The sequence below is a fragment of the Chrysemys picta genome, chromosome 21 (assembly GCF_011386835.1).
Source record: "Chrysemys picta bellii isolate R12L10 chromosome 21, ASM1138683v2, whole genome shotgun sequence".
Taxonomy (NCBI): Eukaryota; Metazoa; Chordata; order Testudines; family Emydidae; genus Chrysemys; species Chrysemys picta.
Window position 1 is genome coordinate 5,431,277 of NC_088811.1, and position 15,898 is coordinate 5,447,174.

At 37.8% G+C, this 15,898-nt stretch overlaps 1 protein-coding gene across 12 annotated transcripts in view; it reads left to right on the forward strand.

The window, feature by feature from the left end:
- The window catches only part of MORN1 (MORN repeat containing 1), a 199,608-nt gene that overhangs the window by 26,314 nt on the left and 157,396 nt on the right, over positions 1-15,898 (forward strand). For all 12 annotated transcript variants that reach the window (XR_010594256.1, XR_006175372.2, XM_065575224.1 and 9 more), the window contains exons 7-10: positions 1,415-1,511; positions 4,505-4,615; positions 6,811-6,934; positions 8,559-8,749. Coding sequence is in view for 10 of the 12 variants with exons in the window: in XM_065575224.1 (XP_065431296.1) it covers positions 1,415-1,511; positions 4,505-4,615; positions 6,811-6,934; positions 8,559-8,749 (523 nt within the window). In the remaining 2 variants the exon portion in view is untranslated. The remainder of the gene's footprint in view (positions 1-1,414; positions 1,512-4,504; positions 4,616-6,810; positions 6,935-8,558; positions 8,750-15,898) is intronic.

Consider the following 15,898-nt stretch of genomic DNA (forward strand, 5'->3'; position numbering starts at 1 on the left):
AAGAGCCTGCCATCCGGTCCATCATGAAACTTTCACTCCATGCTTTGTAACAATTATACTCTGAAGCAAATCGTTTTCAAATTATTTCCATGGAATGCTTTAAAATAATGATGGGAAAACTAGAATAAAGTGAGTTGCTGCAGAAACACATTTCTGCAGAACTGTTTTTAACAGCCTGTGCTCACTCACTCTTGTTCTCTTATTTGGATACTAGGTGCTAAAGGTGAAAAGAGTGGAAGAAGTCTAACCTCTAAATCCATCTGGAATTTGAAGGTGGCTTAGACAAATTTAGAGTTATAGTAGCACTTTGTTTTGTGTAGCCTCCATTTATCATACAGCAGAGCCAGAAATTGAACAACCTGCCATAAAATAAATTTTAATTTGCAGTGGATCAGCATAGCAGAAATGAGATCACATGAGACTTTAAAATGTGTTTATTCTCCAGCTCCTAACACCCTGCTAAGTTTAAGGAGTCCGTGCCATAGAGCAGGAGAGAACCTGAAACACATACTTTCTCTCTCTCTCTTTTTTTTTTTTAACGCTACATATAGCTATTGGCAAATATTATATAAGTACCACTTCACTTCCCACACTTGAACTTTTGGTTGTCTGTGTGTGTTGCAAGTGTGAGTTCCTGCTCCCCTTCCTATGATAGACTGTCTCACCATTCTTCTATTGTCAGCAAATAGCTGTGAAACTCACTAGAAAAGGGTGTCTGTCTCTCATACCCCTCTAGTGCTGGTCCACGCAGAAGATGACAGCCTAATACTGTTACTTTGTGCTGTGGATCTCCAGTTGCTGAAAGAGACAGAGATCCTGTGGAAAAATAATATCTGGTCTTGCAATTAAAGATTTTATCATAAGGCATGCATACCAGGGGTCCAATTATGGTTGCACAGCAGCTCAGTTGTGGCATTCCCTAAGTTTTGAGTGCTTGATTTTGCAAACATAATTTTCTTTATGTGTATAATATTATATATCTTGGGCCAAATTCAGCAGTGGTGTAAATCATTGAAATCTTTGGGGTTGAATTTGTCCCAATATGTCACTCTTCACAATCTGTATAGGAAATGGTGCATCATTCTGCATGTGCCAAGTAGTAACTCATTCTCTGCATTTAAGTGCAATGTAATTTCTTCACAGAAGCACCTCTGATAATAGCGCCCCACTGTAACAAACCTTCGGCAAGAAATACTTGATTCTTCTTTTTCTTTAGAGGGTGTACTGTGGAGGGCCACGTAATCCTTGACTGTTGTGTGGTCCCCCATTCAACATGTTCACACAACTGTTGGAAGGGTATTTATAAAGAACCTTGAGGGCCACCCACTTGGCTATTGAGAACCCTCTGGAATAATCCCTTCGATATAAAGTAGCCTGTGTTGCAAATTTGAAATCAATGTGTTTCTATTTGAAGGGACAGTGGAGAAATGATGTGTTCAATGGACAGGGCACCGAAATTCATTGTTCTGGTGTCATCTATGATGGACTGTGGATCAATGGCTACCCTGCTGGTACGTTCATTCATTATGCTATCCAGTTATTAACAAGACTTCAACATAATGCTTTGGCTGTCTCTCTGTTGATTAATATGATCTGCTATAGTGTTAGCCTCCTCTGTGCACTCAGTTTGCCTGGAACATGTAGTTCATAAGAGTGAAAGCGGTAGCTGTTTGAGTGGCACATTTTTGTGTGTGTGTGTGTGTGGAGGGGACGCTATTAATTCAAATTAAATGTAGAATCACAATGAAGTATAAAATGTTACTTTGGAATCTTTTTTGAAGAATAACGTGCTCTTTTCATTATAAAGCAAATCACACATACGTTTTTGGAGTTAAAGGCCGTTACCTTATTCACAAAAATAATAACATAGTAAGTTTAAAAAACAAGTATTAAATTGTCCTGCTCAGAAAGCAGAGGTCACAACTTGAAATTCATCTCTTCCACAGTTAATTATTCAGCATATTCCTAGCTGCTTTCTATACTGTTTCACAAACGGCCCTAGATAAAAATTAACTAGAAGATCATGTACTATATTTCCAATAAATTCTGATAGCTTTTAGAACATAATGTGTCATGGTTTCCAAACTGGAAATGGTTGTTGCAATATGTAAGAGGATTTATTTGCTGAAAACCTAATAGAATGTTAGGGCTGGATGGAAGATGAAATTAGAAGAGCTGTTTGGGAAGAGAAGACCCCTAGAATTTCTCCATTTTTCTCTTTCAAAGACCATGAGTCAGGCTAGCCTCCTCTTCTAGCTGAGGACTGGATATGGCACAGGAGAGGCTCATGGTGTCAGACTTCTAGAAAGAGTTACAGAATTACCTCCATGACTCATTTTGCAATGGAAAGGGGAGACGATCTAGGGTAGAGGAAATCATCTCTTGTGTGAAGCATAGTTACAACACCTTAGAATCCCCTTTGATCACTCATCCAGCCTTTGACTTCTCAGCATTTTCAAAGATATACATCATCAATACTTGATTGCTCCTCCACCCTTCTGGTATTAGTTGTAAATATCATACAAGAAGTAGGTTTAAGAAAGGATTTGAAGAGGACAATTTAGTGGCCTATTGGAGCTGTTTGGGGAGGGTGTTCCATGTGTGGGGGGCAGTATGAAAGAAATCTGAAATGGGTTGGTGGAAGAGAATAAGCAGGGTTCTGTAATTTGTAGAATTATCATAATTTGTAATACAAATGATAATAATCCTAGTCATGGAGCAGACCCCAGTGTCCTAGGCTCTGTACAAAGACAGAACAAAAAGACAGTCCCTGCCCCAAAAACTTTGCAGTCTAAGTATGAGATAAGAGACAACACATAGGTAACAGACAGAAGAGGAAATATAAGGAAAATATGAGACAGTATTGGTCAGCACGATTGTCTCCGCACACCAGCAGCCTAATGTCAATTTTTTTGTAGGCATCATGGAAAAGGAGAGTTTTAAGGAGAGTTTTGAAAGGGGATAATGAATTAGTTTTGCAGATGTTTATGGAGGGTGCCTCCTACGCATGAGAGATAGCATGGGACAAAGTGTTAAGCTGCTTGTTATAAAATTTAACAAGTGAATGATGAAAACTGGCCCAGTGCAAATCAGAGGCAGGAGTTGACATCTTGGTAGTGAATGAGAGATGATAGGCGGGGTGGGGATAGGCCAGGAAGGACACTGAAAGTGAAGAAGAGTAGCTTATGTTTTAAGCCGTAGAGATGAGAGAGGCAGAGGAAGGATGCAACAAGAGGGGAGATGGTCAAAGCACCAGGGTGGGGAAGTGATCTTTGCAGCACCATTCTGAATGAATCTGAGCAGGGCAAGGTTGCATTTGTCAGGGCCAAAGAGAAGGATGTTGCAGTAATCAAGACATGAGATGATAAAAGCTTGGATGAAATTTTTAGTTGTGTGTGTATAGGTAGGAAAACATAGTATACATGGCCCTTTCACGTAGTTATACATTTTAATACCTCTAGCCAGGGTAATCCTGGACGCATGTAAGATGGAAAAGGATTGGTTTCATTCTTTGACTCTGTGAAATGCACATTAATATTATTCACTTTTCCGGGAATCTGAAACTGACACAAGGTTAATCCACTCCTAAAAATCAGAGCTAGAAAAGAGCAACAAAGGTCAACTAGCCTATTCCCCTCCTGGTGAAAGGTTGTCCCCTATGATACAGTCTCATAACAAGCATTGTAAACAAAACAGAGCCTAGACAACTGTCATTCCAGTTTTCAGATTGATATCTGATCCACTGACATATTTGTTCACTAGTGCAAAAATCACACCTCTGCTTTCTAATTGTGCTTTACACATAATCCCAAAGTTCTTCACAAATGATATATAAAAAACATTACTAAAATGCATCAATCTCTGTGATGGAAGGAGGCAGCCAATGGTACAAAGCATACTTCAGTGAAGGTGTGGAAGGGAAATTTTGATTTAGGACACAAAGATAAAACCATTTAATCTGAAAGTTCTCATCTGAAATTATCACACACACAGAAAATTTAATGGAACTCAGTGCATCTGTTTCTGAAGGATGAAGTGCTAAATTAACCTCCCTGGGATCTGAAGTTGTGGTTGCTGGGAATCGAGGTATCCCTCTCCTGATCACTACGAGCTGATCCCCATCCTGTGGCAACAAATGAAGAGAGACTCCCATTGACTTCAATAGGAGTTAGATTAGGACCTGAGAGAGAGAGAGAGAGAGTGTCTCTCTCTCTCTCTCTCTCTCTCTCTCTCTGTTTCTGCACATTTTGTTTGGCCTATAGCCACTAAAGGGATTGCTTAAATAGTGGCTCATCTTTTACCACCACCAATGAGAAGAAGATCTAGAATGAAAGTATAAGCAATTTGTAAGGCTATTGATGCCTGAGGTCTACGACCAGCCATTCATCAATCTGTTTGGGAGAGAAAATCATAAAAGATGCTCCAGAGCAATGGTTTTTTCAAGGAGGGGGAGCACTTTAAGTCTGCTAATAAGAGAAGAACTCAAATATATTTAATGTTGCAGCTCAAGCAAAGAAGATAGTAATTTTGGGCCCAGAAGTTATTGATGTAATCCAAGGGTCTGCTATCACCCTTCATGTCCAGCTACAGAATGAAGAAGGAGAGGTTTCTGAATGTAAGAACATGTTTATAGATATTTTCTGCCATATAAAAATGTTTCATAATTATAAATAGAGAATGAAAATACCAAAACATGGCATTAAATTAAATTTTCCTTTGACAGTTATGATAATTTTTGTTCAAGGTCTTTTATGAGGCCTATAATTTTGCCTTGTACCACTCAGTACCACCTAAAAGGAAATGGGTTGTAGAATCTTTGAAATTTGTCGTGTGCTGTACTTCTGATGCCTTGCCACAGAAGTCATTGCACATGACCCAAAGGTACAAATGTACACACATCTACACACAGGATCTACACACATCCTACTTTCAGAAAACAATTATATGTAAGTAATCTATGCAATAGTCAATGTTATCATACTGGTAGCATCTCAAGAAATGAAGAGTTTGATAGATTGACAGACTTTTTTGACCAATGTCCCTAAAAATTTATGAATTTTATTTCATTTCTGAATTCCATACTTAATATTATATATGCACATAATTCGCTAGTCTTATTTCAAAATCTCAAAGTGGAAAGTCATTATAGTTAGAAACATGCACAATGTGGGACTGTTGTGTTAAGGAGATTAATAATGGGATACAATTTTTCACAGTTAAATCCAGGTAATTAATGACCAAAATTGATAAGCATCTGACAGCTTGTTTGTGGCCTGTGTACATGAGTCGATGGTCTCAGTCCCATATTTAGAGAACGTTAACTGGTCTTTGTTGGCAGTCTTAGCAGAAAGGTAAGGGATTGAATAGAGACAAAACTCTCCTCTCAACCCTAGAAGAGTTCTCTCCAGGTCAGTGTTAGGATAAATTGGAAGGGATAAAGTTTGTTCTGTACTTTTATTTGGAGAGAGAGAGAAGACGTAATTTTCCAGTGCTGCCAATCTATGCCCTTTCACAATCAATGCATTCATTTAAATTCTGTATTCAGAAAAGAAAACCTTCCTGTTGACAGTTAAAACTCACTTGGTCTTTGTAACCTTCTATTTAAAATCCTTTCTGTGGAAGTCAAGGCTATCCACAGCATTGTGGAGTTAAATGAATGTATCTAGATAAGTATTTCAGAAAATATGACAGCTTTGTTATAGCTTTTCAAAAATACAAATCAGAGGAGGTTATTTAAAATGAATCCTCTGGAAAGGTTAAACTATGTCTTTGTTCTTTTTCTCACAATTTGAATAGAAGATGTTCAAGGAAACTGAAATATTTATTCCCCATATTTGCCTTTACTAGAAATGGTGAGCACAAACTCTCTGTTCCAGCCTGCTGAGAAGACAAGCTGGCTTTCAAGTTGTGATCTCCCAACTGAAAGTACAAATGACAGTTTTAGCTCTGTTGTTTGCGTGGCGTAGTAAAAGAAGACTCTTGGCAAGCTTCATCTACATGAGGGTTGGAAACTTTGAGTACCTAAAGCCTCTGCAGAATTATGCATGTTTGCTAACTTTTCTTTGAAATTGTGCAAGGGATTCAGCGACTGCTGGGTTTCCTCTGATCATTACTTTTCTCAATCTGCTTTTTTTGTATGCTGAACTACAGAAAGTATAATTTTTCCCACCTTGCCCCTGGACTTGTATTTGGCTTCAACTTCTGTGAAATTAAGCCAGCACAGAATTTGGCCCTAGTTTTTACCAGACTATCTATTTTTTTCTGTCAGAAGAAAACTTTATTACAGTTATTATCAACACATCACAAAATGAAAGAACAAACTCAGCAGCTGAGAGATGGAAGGACACACCATTTTGATTTGCCAAATAAACAATATAAGACTAAGGATTAACAATTGAAATGAATGAGCAAGAAATATTAATGGGGCATTAATCAAAGATATTAGATCATGACTGAATAGCTACAATGAAAGAGAAGCAAGAAAATAACACTGGATTCTCTCAAGTAGATTCTGATTTCCTAGAGATTTTCTTACACTTAAATCTTAATTTTAAAAAATATTTTCTTCTTCCTTCATCATATATTTTTCTTTTTAAAAACCACTGACCACCAATCTGTTGGACAAAACACTAGGTTTTATTATCACCCTTGCTAACAAGTATGATGAGAGTGTTTTTACCCAGTGGTTGATTCTGAAATTTTGCATAAACTTGTAAGATATTGTGCAGTTACAAAAAATATTTCTGTTTTTTACTACACAGTTATGAAATATTAATTGTTTATTTTTCCTGTTGCTCTTTTGATGGGAAGATGAGAATGGTCGACTTTTGGAGATCTGGGCTGGAGTCAAAAACCATCAAATTCCAGCAAGTTCTTCTACCAGCTTATTCAAGTTAATTGAAGAAGTTGAAAGGAAGCCAGTGAAAACCCCTTTGTACGTAGTGTGTGGAAAAATCTATTTCAAGAAGTATTTTCTCTTGAATAATACGCAAGGTGCGGTGACTAAATGTCTTGCAGTCACTCGTTGGTGTTTTTCCTGTGTATTGGTGCTGACTTTTCCTTGCAGTACTTGACCTATCATCTAGTTCAAGCCAGATTCTTGGATTTTTCTTGTGCCATCACCACTTACTTTCTATGAGTTTCTCCTCTTCCTCCCAAGCCTATGACTTCCAGAAGGCACTGGGAACCTCATTGAAATCAGTAGAAGGAATCCTATTGACTTCAGTGGCCTTTGGCTCATGGCCGTGGGTGATAAGGCTAATTCTTTTCATAAACTCTGACTATATTCCCTCTTACATTACTGCAATCTTCATTGACATTGAGTGTGGGAATCCTGGGGTAGATCTTCTTTAGTCTTTTTTCCCTTGTATATCTGAATTACTTTGCCAGTATTTCTTGATATAGTATTTTGAAAGAAGCCATTTTGTTTTTCAGACATTAAATTCTACAAATATTACTGGTGAGGTAGAAAAAAGATATTGAGTAAGTGTTAAGCCTAAGCCCCATTTTCAGAAATAAATTAGGCACTTAGGAGCCTAAAATGTTTTCTACATGGGAAAGTTATGCCCATTTAACCTAAGGTTTGAATTTTAATAGGCAAAGTTATACCAGTATAACTATATTGGTTTAGAGTCACACCTTATCTTAACTTATGTAATTCTACTGATATAACTGGTAAAACTTTCCTATGTAGACAAACCCTTAATTCCATTGTAAGTGACTCCTCCTAAATCACTTAGACAATGGTGAAAATTTTACCCTTTGCGACAGTTTTGTTTTAAACCAAGCTTGTGTTCTGATCACTGGGTAGTTTGTTTCTCCATAGTCAGTTTTTAAAATGGTCTTTTGGTCTACTAAGTGTTCAGCACTTTTGAAAATCAGACTGCATATTTAGGATCCTAAATCAGGGTTCATGTCTGAGATTTTCAGAGTCTAAGTGAGTTTTGCACCCAGTTCCCATTGAAATTTGAAGTGGTTTGAACCCCTAACTCCCTTGAAAATCCCAGCCAACATATTGCTCAACATATTTTGTAGAGTAACATATTTCTCTTTTCTCCCTCAAGGGTAATGGCTGACCATAGGTGAAAATATTACTCAATATCTTTTATCTAGCTAAACACTTAAAAATCCTTAGTCTCAGGTGCACTTTACCACATGAAATGTAATCCACAGTAAAAATTCTCTTTCAAGCTGCTCAGTTTTAATCATTTTATGATGATTATCAGGACAGGTCATCATTGTGACTTTGTGTACCAGTTCACCAGGACATGACAGACATGAGATAAGTAACCCAAATAAACTTGGTGTACAAAGGTTTAGGGCTACACTGTTTGCTGACAAAATCAGATAGACTTACATTATGGGACATCAGCTAGTTTCTCAGTACTGTATGTTATGTTGTATATATCACAATATATATATACACACAGCTGTAACTTTCATTCACTGGGTATTTTACCCTGATGATAAGTTCCATATTATATCTGGTTTATTTTATTAAAATCTTAAAACCTATCAGCACAAACAAAATAAAATGTCAACCCTATTTTCTTTCACAGTGGATTTGAGTGTATTAGCTATCCTTTGATGGATGCTGTGTCCGGAAGCTGGGAACTGAAAGCTGCTGTCCCTATATCTGGCAAATCTGGATTTGCACTGGCTGATTTACCAATCCCTAAGGGAGATATAGAGCCGGAATCCAGATCAGACACCCGGTTTGGAACGGGAGATGCCCCTAGCAACGAGGATGGTGAGTAGAGATAATGGATTAGTCAACTGCTCAGCTTTTTAGTTAACTGAGAAACAAAAAGTATCTTTACACAGCAGTAAAACAACTCAAAAAAATAGAAGATGGCTTTTGTAATGCAAATAGGTGGCTCTCAAAGCATTTTAACAGCAGAAGTGATTTCCACTGACTTTCTTATAATGAATGGAATAAATTTCATAGAAATATTTAATTTCTATTTTATAAAAAACAACCTCTTCTGCAAAGCTTCTACTTCAGTTATTTTGCTCAGTCAAAACACATTGGTTCACAATGAATTAGATAAAAGAGCTGCAACAATCACTTAGACAATCTAAGTTCACTCACTGTGGTAGAATGAAAGATGGGCCTAAACCATGAAATGTAAATGTGAATCCAGAATTTTGACCCTCTCTCCCATCGCCAGCATTCAGAGGCATTGGTGCTGGTTCAGCCCATCTCTAGTAACAACTTTCATTCTGTGACTTCAAATGCAGCAGATGCGGTGTCTTGAGTAAAGTGAAAGTGCCAGATTCAGTAAGAATGGAGGTGCTGGATCCTAAAGCCTCTAGCCCCTTTAAGATATTTTTAATTAACTGAAATCAGTTTAAGATAAACACCTTTTAAGTGGAAATATATGTTTAATTTTTTCCCCTCTCAGTTTTATCCTTGTTGCTTGCAATATCTGGTGTATGAATTTTTGGGAAATGGCCAACAAGCTTTAACCTGTGATCTTATTTTGAGGCTATGGAAACACAGTCCAGTATTCTCAATCCCATGTTGTCAAAAGTCATGAGATTTAAAAAATAGTAAATTTGGGTTCTTTTTATTTGCCTGCTGGGTTTGAGAAATTAGGGTCTACATCTTCAAGCTTTACTTTGTAATTATAAGGACTAGAATGTTCTCCTTTTTAGAAAGTGAAAAATGAGATTTTCACATAATCACCCAGTTTTAGGAGGCACGGCTTTAAGAAAAACATAAAATATCTCGAGACTCATGATAAAATCACCAGAGTTAGCAATCTGTTGGTCAGATTTCCCTTAATCTTTCCTGACCATTTAATTCATCAGACTCTTGTGTTAATAAATGAGTTATCACATGTAAAAAGCTTCACAAATAGTTCACTGCTGTGTCCTCCCATCTATGAATGCATGTCTGAATCATACAGTTCATTCAATTAGAAGAAAAGTCTCTCGTTCTTGTGGATGGCACTTTACATACCACCACAAGGGGTGCATTTCAAGGGGAACCATTTCATCAGAATTTAGGCGGGATGGGAGTGCACAGAACAGGGAGAGGAAAAGTTGCTTGTTTTTAAATATTAGGTCTATGAAATAAATAAAATTAAAATAGGAAAATGTGGAATTACAGGACAGTAATTTGAATTAGTCTACTGGTGAAATCATGTTTGGTTCTTGGGGTGTCAGACTTCTATTTAAGGTATTTAAATGGAACCCATTACCATAGTGTCTGAGTGCTTCTCAGTCTTTACAGTATTTATCCTCGCAATACCCCTGTGAGGTAGGCAGTGCTATTATTTCCATTGTATGGATGGGGCACGGAGGCACAGAGAGGCTACGTGACTTGCCCATGGTCACACAGGAAGTCTGTGATGGATCAGGGACTCGAACTCCTAAGTCCTATGCTAATGCCCTAATGTCCTCTTGTTCATCTCATTACCCCTTGAAGGAATTCTAGCACAGTAAGTTGTAGTTGCATGTTCATCCTATATATATATATATATTCAATACTTAGATTGTTATTCCATTTTCCTACAGGACAGGGAGTAACGATTGAACTAACACTTTCTTTATAAACATGCTGGTATTGCTTTACACCCTATTATTCTTGGAATTATTCATGGGAGCCTAATGCTGAGGCTTGGGAGTTGAATCAAAGTTTAATCATGGCAGTTTATTGTGAACAGTAATATTAAATCCTCCCATATAACTTGATACATTGTAAATACATGATTTGCATCTTAATATGGTCAATGGAGTAACAAAGCTGGTACTAGTTACGAGTTAGTTGAAAAAACAAAACAAACACCATCTTAGAGATTTATTTTGATAGCCCCAGCTTGTGTGACACTGTGGTTTTCAAAAATCACCAGTTTGTGCAATTTTTTTTTCATTTGTCATTTGTTTTTTAACTCACCAAAGTAAATATTGATAATGAAGAAGAATCCTTATTTACCACATGAACCGATGTTAAGTTATCACCACAAGATTTGGGTTATTAAACAAATGTGTCTCACTCTTGCTGGCTCAATCCAGGGCATTTGATTAGTGAATTTTCAGGTCATAGGTAAAAATATTATTTTCCCTTTCATGGGACATTGAAGCAGAGAGAGGCTGGAGTTGAAATCCCTACTACAATATTTGTAACTAACACCTTTCCTGATACAAGCATAATCCAGGCTGTTGGCTACCACAAAGGGAGGGTCAGGTAGATGACTGATTCCTGGCCATCCTTGTAAGTGTGAATAGTAACAGTATTGTATTTTTTAACTCCTTAGTCACTCTCAACAAAACACACATCACTTTTCTTTTCAGCTAGAATGGATGGAAGTCTTGCACCTAGTTCAGCTGATTTCAGTTTCTTTAGAGAGAGGGCTAAATGCTCAGCTTCACTGAAGCAGAACTTATCATGCCTGGCATGGGAGAGACAAATGTGACTCTAAACCACCTTTCCACCCTAACCTCCTCATCCTGGGACTGCTCTGGGGCCACAGCTCAAATTGGAACAGCCCAAGGGCTGCTTTAATTGTGCCAGTTTGTAATGGTCCCTCTGTATGTCCATCACCCCAGCGAGGATCTCCAGAGCATGGCACACTCCCTTTTACCCAGAATTCTCCTATGCAGACATGCCATCTGGAGCAATGGCGACATTAGCTTGGGCCAGGAACTTTTGACTTTTCCCTTAGCTAACCTTTTCATTCACTGTGTCTAATGAATGTATAATCCTTCTACCTACTGCCTACCCATAATTAACAATTCACTTTTCTATTCCTCTTTAACATAATTGGAGGATCACATTTGGGCAGAAGATGGATTGAGCATAAATAGGGGCATGTTTTGGGTGATCCCATCAGGATTTGCAGAATCTTGGCTTTCATTTAAAAGAAAAATGACTTTTTAATTCTTCTGGTTCGGAAGAACACCTACTGGATGTGACCCTATGCAATACTATCTGCGTGAGTGTGCAGAAGCAGACGCAAACAATGGGACAATTTTGCCCTGGTATAATTTCACCAACTTGTGAGTGGGTTGGGAGTGTGACAGACAGGAAAGAAGAGAGAGGTACTAGGGGAAGAGAGTCAGTGATGGGGTGAGAATGTGGGGAGAGAGTAGGAAGAGGAGGGAAGAGATTGAGAAAGAAGAGAAAAGAAAGGAGGGCAGGACAATGGGTGAGATTGAAGGGCAGTATACACAACAGAAGAAGAGTGTGATGGCAGGACATGGAACAATTATTGTACAATATAGAAAAATAAGTATGGGAGAAATGATCCAGAGAAGAGACACCAACATAAATAGTATAAAAGGTACATAAAAAATGGAGTGAAAGACAACGGAGAAAGAGAAAAGTCAGATCAGCATTTGTTTATTAATTAATAATAAATTTAGTGCAAAAATGCTGCAATGCCGGACCCTTTGTTTATTAAAAAAAGTGGGGAAGAGGACAGTGGACTGGGAAGCATATAGTGGAATTCACCCAAGACAAGATCCACATACTGCAGAGATGGGTGCATAGAGGTGTGTAATAATAAATAATAATAATTATTAATAATAATTAATACATTCCCAGGGCCTGCCCTGACGGTAGCTATTTCTAATTAGTACTGCTAGCATAGAGTTCCACTCATTACAATGGCACATAGGAATTGCCAGACTGGATCAGACCAGTGTCCAGTCCTGTCTCCAGTCTCCAAAAGTGGACTGCACCAGCTGTTCTAGCGATAACCTGACTCCAAGGATGGTTCCTTCTACCCCCTATAGTGGGTGCTTTATGCCCTTAAATATGAGGGGGTTCATCCCTTCCAAAAATCTTGGTGGGTTTGTTGTTTTTGTTTGCCTGGGGGGCAGAGGGTTATTCTTGTTAGCCATATAAGGGTATGCCTACACTGCAGTTAAACACGCGAGGCTGGCCCTTGTCAGCTGACTTGGGCTCGCAGGGCTTGATCTTAAAGGACTGTTTTCATTATGATGTAGATGTTCGGGCTCCAGCCCAATCCTGAACGTCTACGCTGAAATTGAACAGCCCCTTAGCCTGAGCCCCACGAGCCTGAGTCAGCTGCTATGGGCGGGCTGCGGGGTTTTAACTGCAGTACAGACATACCCTAAATGTCTAATTCCTTTTCTAAAATCCTGATACAGTCTTGGCCTCCATGATGTATTGTGGCAGTCAGGTCCACAGTCTAATTACACATTTTGTGAAAAAGTATTTCCTTTTGTTGGTTTTGAATTTGCCCCCCCCCCCTTCATTTTCAGTGAATGTCTTTTTGTTCCTGTCTTATGACACAAGAAGTTAAATAGAAGATCACATTCTATCATCATTATTTGGTACACCTTTTATCATGTCATCTTTTAGTGGGGCTTACTACACCAGCATCAAGCCTGACCTCTCCCATAGCTGCTGTGGATTGGAGTAGCACCTGCAGCTCTGCCATGCTAGTTGCATAGATATTGAGAGCCACTGGATCCATCAAAACACAAACCAATGGCCTCTTCTTTATCCTGCGTCATTATGGCTTTTGTGCTAGTCTTTCTGGGGATGATGATGATGTGAAGACTTTTTGCTTTGTGTGTAAGGGGCTTCACCTGCATTTCCCTATGCAGCCCTATGTGGGGCTTACCTAGTGCAGAGAGCTGAATTTCACCCAAAATAAATAAGACATAATATACAACATTGTTGTATGGACAAGTATTAAAAATGTAATAAGAAGTGGGGCCAAAGCACATCTTTTACGTTTTGAATTATTGCTTCCTAAAGGTTCATTTGACTATTAGGTTTGCAACTTTCCGCCATGGCGATTTTTTTTCCTGGCCATTTTTTATTGATTATGCTCTCATTCTTCTCAGCAGGTTTCATCTCTGGTTTTGAGAGAAATGCTGTCTAGCTCTCAAAATGCCTCAAGAATTACTTCTGTTGATGAGTAAATTATGAGGTCCTTGAGGCTTTCATGCACCACAGTCTGGAGTATGGTTGTAATAATGCAATAATGAAAATTCATGCAGTTCTATCCACTATTGATGAACTGTCAGTGAAATAGAATTCGGAAAGGTTCTGTTGTATAGTAGTAACACATATGTACCCCTTTATTTCAAATATGGATGGTTTTCCATATTTCAAAAAGGTAATGAGATCCAAACTTAGCAAAGATGGATTAGATGTAATTCCTTTGGAGAGTCTCCTTAGTAACTATATAGTTATACACATCTCAGATTTACCAATTCATTTCTAGCTGTTTCCTGATGTTAGAGAAGTAAATTAGTTTTGTAAAAATGAGTCTTTTTGGTTTTTAGTTTTGTTTTCTTCTTATAACATCAGTCATAGCAGCAACAGTTTTATGTTGAAATATGAATAATTTTCCAAGGCTCCTTTTGAAAAGTTAATAATGGCTGTTTAAAATAGCACTAGACAAATTACCAAATGGAATCAGAGCAGCAATACTAGTTTGTTTATTTCAGTTTATGTAACGCTAATGGAAGTGACGCATGCATGTTAAGGGAGAATATTCCTCTTACGTTCTTGATGTTTTTACAAGACTTCAAAGTGCAATATAAAAGAGATTTCTAAGCATTTATAACAGCAACATGATTTTGCTGGTTGTCCAGCTTCTCTTAATCCCTCTGATTTAAATTTGTTTTATAGCATCACATTTTCTGCTGCATCAGCTACAATATTTCTCTCATTTGTGGAGCGAAGAACTATTTATTGTGTTATATGTCTTACATTTTGGGGAATTTATAAGACTGAGCAACAAGCTTTCAATTGAAAGCAGGACTAGGAATGCATGGAGCTTTCATATTCAGGCCAACCCAAACGTATCTGTGATTGATTGTTTAGAAGATTGGCGCTTTTAAAAGTTAAGGTTCTCTTTCTCACTGTTTTTGTGCCACTAGTGTTCAGTTTTAATTATTCCATCCTCTAATTCAGGCCTGTTGTTAAAGTTGTACCATACTAACCCCATTAAATGTGCAATCCTAGCCCTCGATCTGCTGAGTCACAAGAAGCAGAGGGTTATTTTGGTTATTTTTGTTTGTTTGTTTGTTTTTGTTTTATAACACTCTTGGATTCTCTTCTCATTTCATCAGAGTGTCACTTCAAATGATGATATATTGAGCTTAAATAGGAAACAAAAGGCATAGAAATCAACTACTGAGCCATCGCTTATTACTCCATCTTTTTAAATAGGGAGACAGAAGAAAGCCCACATGCTGCTAAAATAAGTTACCTCATACGCAGAATACAAAACCAACAAACGATATAGCTGGGAATTCAAACAATTGGAGTTCTTGCCAATCCATGTTATTTTTATTAACAAAATCCAAATACAACAAGCTACTTTTCCTTTCATCACAGAGTGTCTAAGACCCTGGTCCAGCAAAATACTTAACCATGTGCATAAACTTTGAGGAATTGGGTCCAAGAAGAGTAGATCTCACTATTAAATCTGTAAAATATGATATTCTGTATATCTATATTCAAAATACATTGTTTGTAGCAGTTTTTGTAGTACCAAAAGAGTTTCACCAATGATAGTTCAGTAAAGAATGTGTTTGTCTACTAAGGAAGTAACTGGGAAGCATAATATACTTTCATCTTGACCTTCTAATTGTCAATATTGTGTTTGACTTGTAGAAGTTTTTGACACGTCAGTGTGTTGTGGTTAGGGGTGAAGGGAGTGGATGTGACCAAGGAGTTCCCTTTACCGTATAGTAATTTCTAAACTGAAAAAGTAAACCAGAAAAAGGTGGACTGAACATTTACTAAAGAAATATGTTCTGAGAATGTTTTGACAGAAGACGCGTAATTTACTGCAACACAAGCATCTGATGGCACATAGATACTTTCTGCGTGATATTCAATAAAAAAAGTAGTTACTATAACAACTGACTCACCATTAGTATCTCCAAGAAAGAGTACATCTTA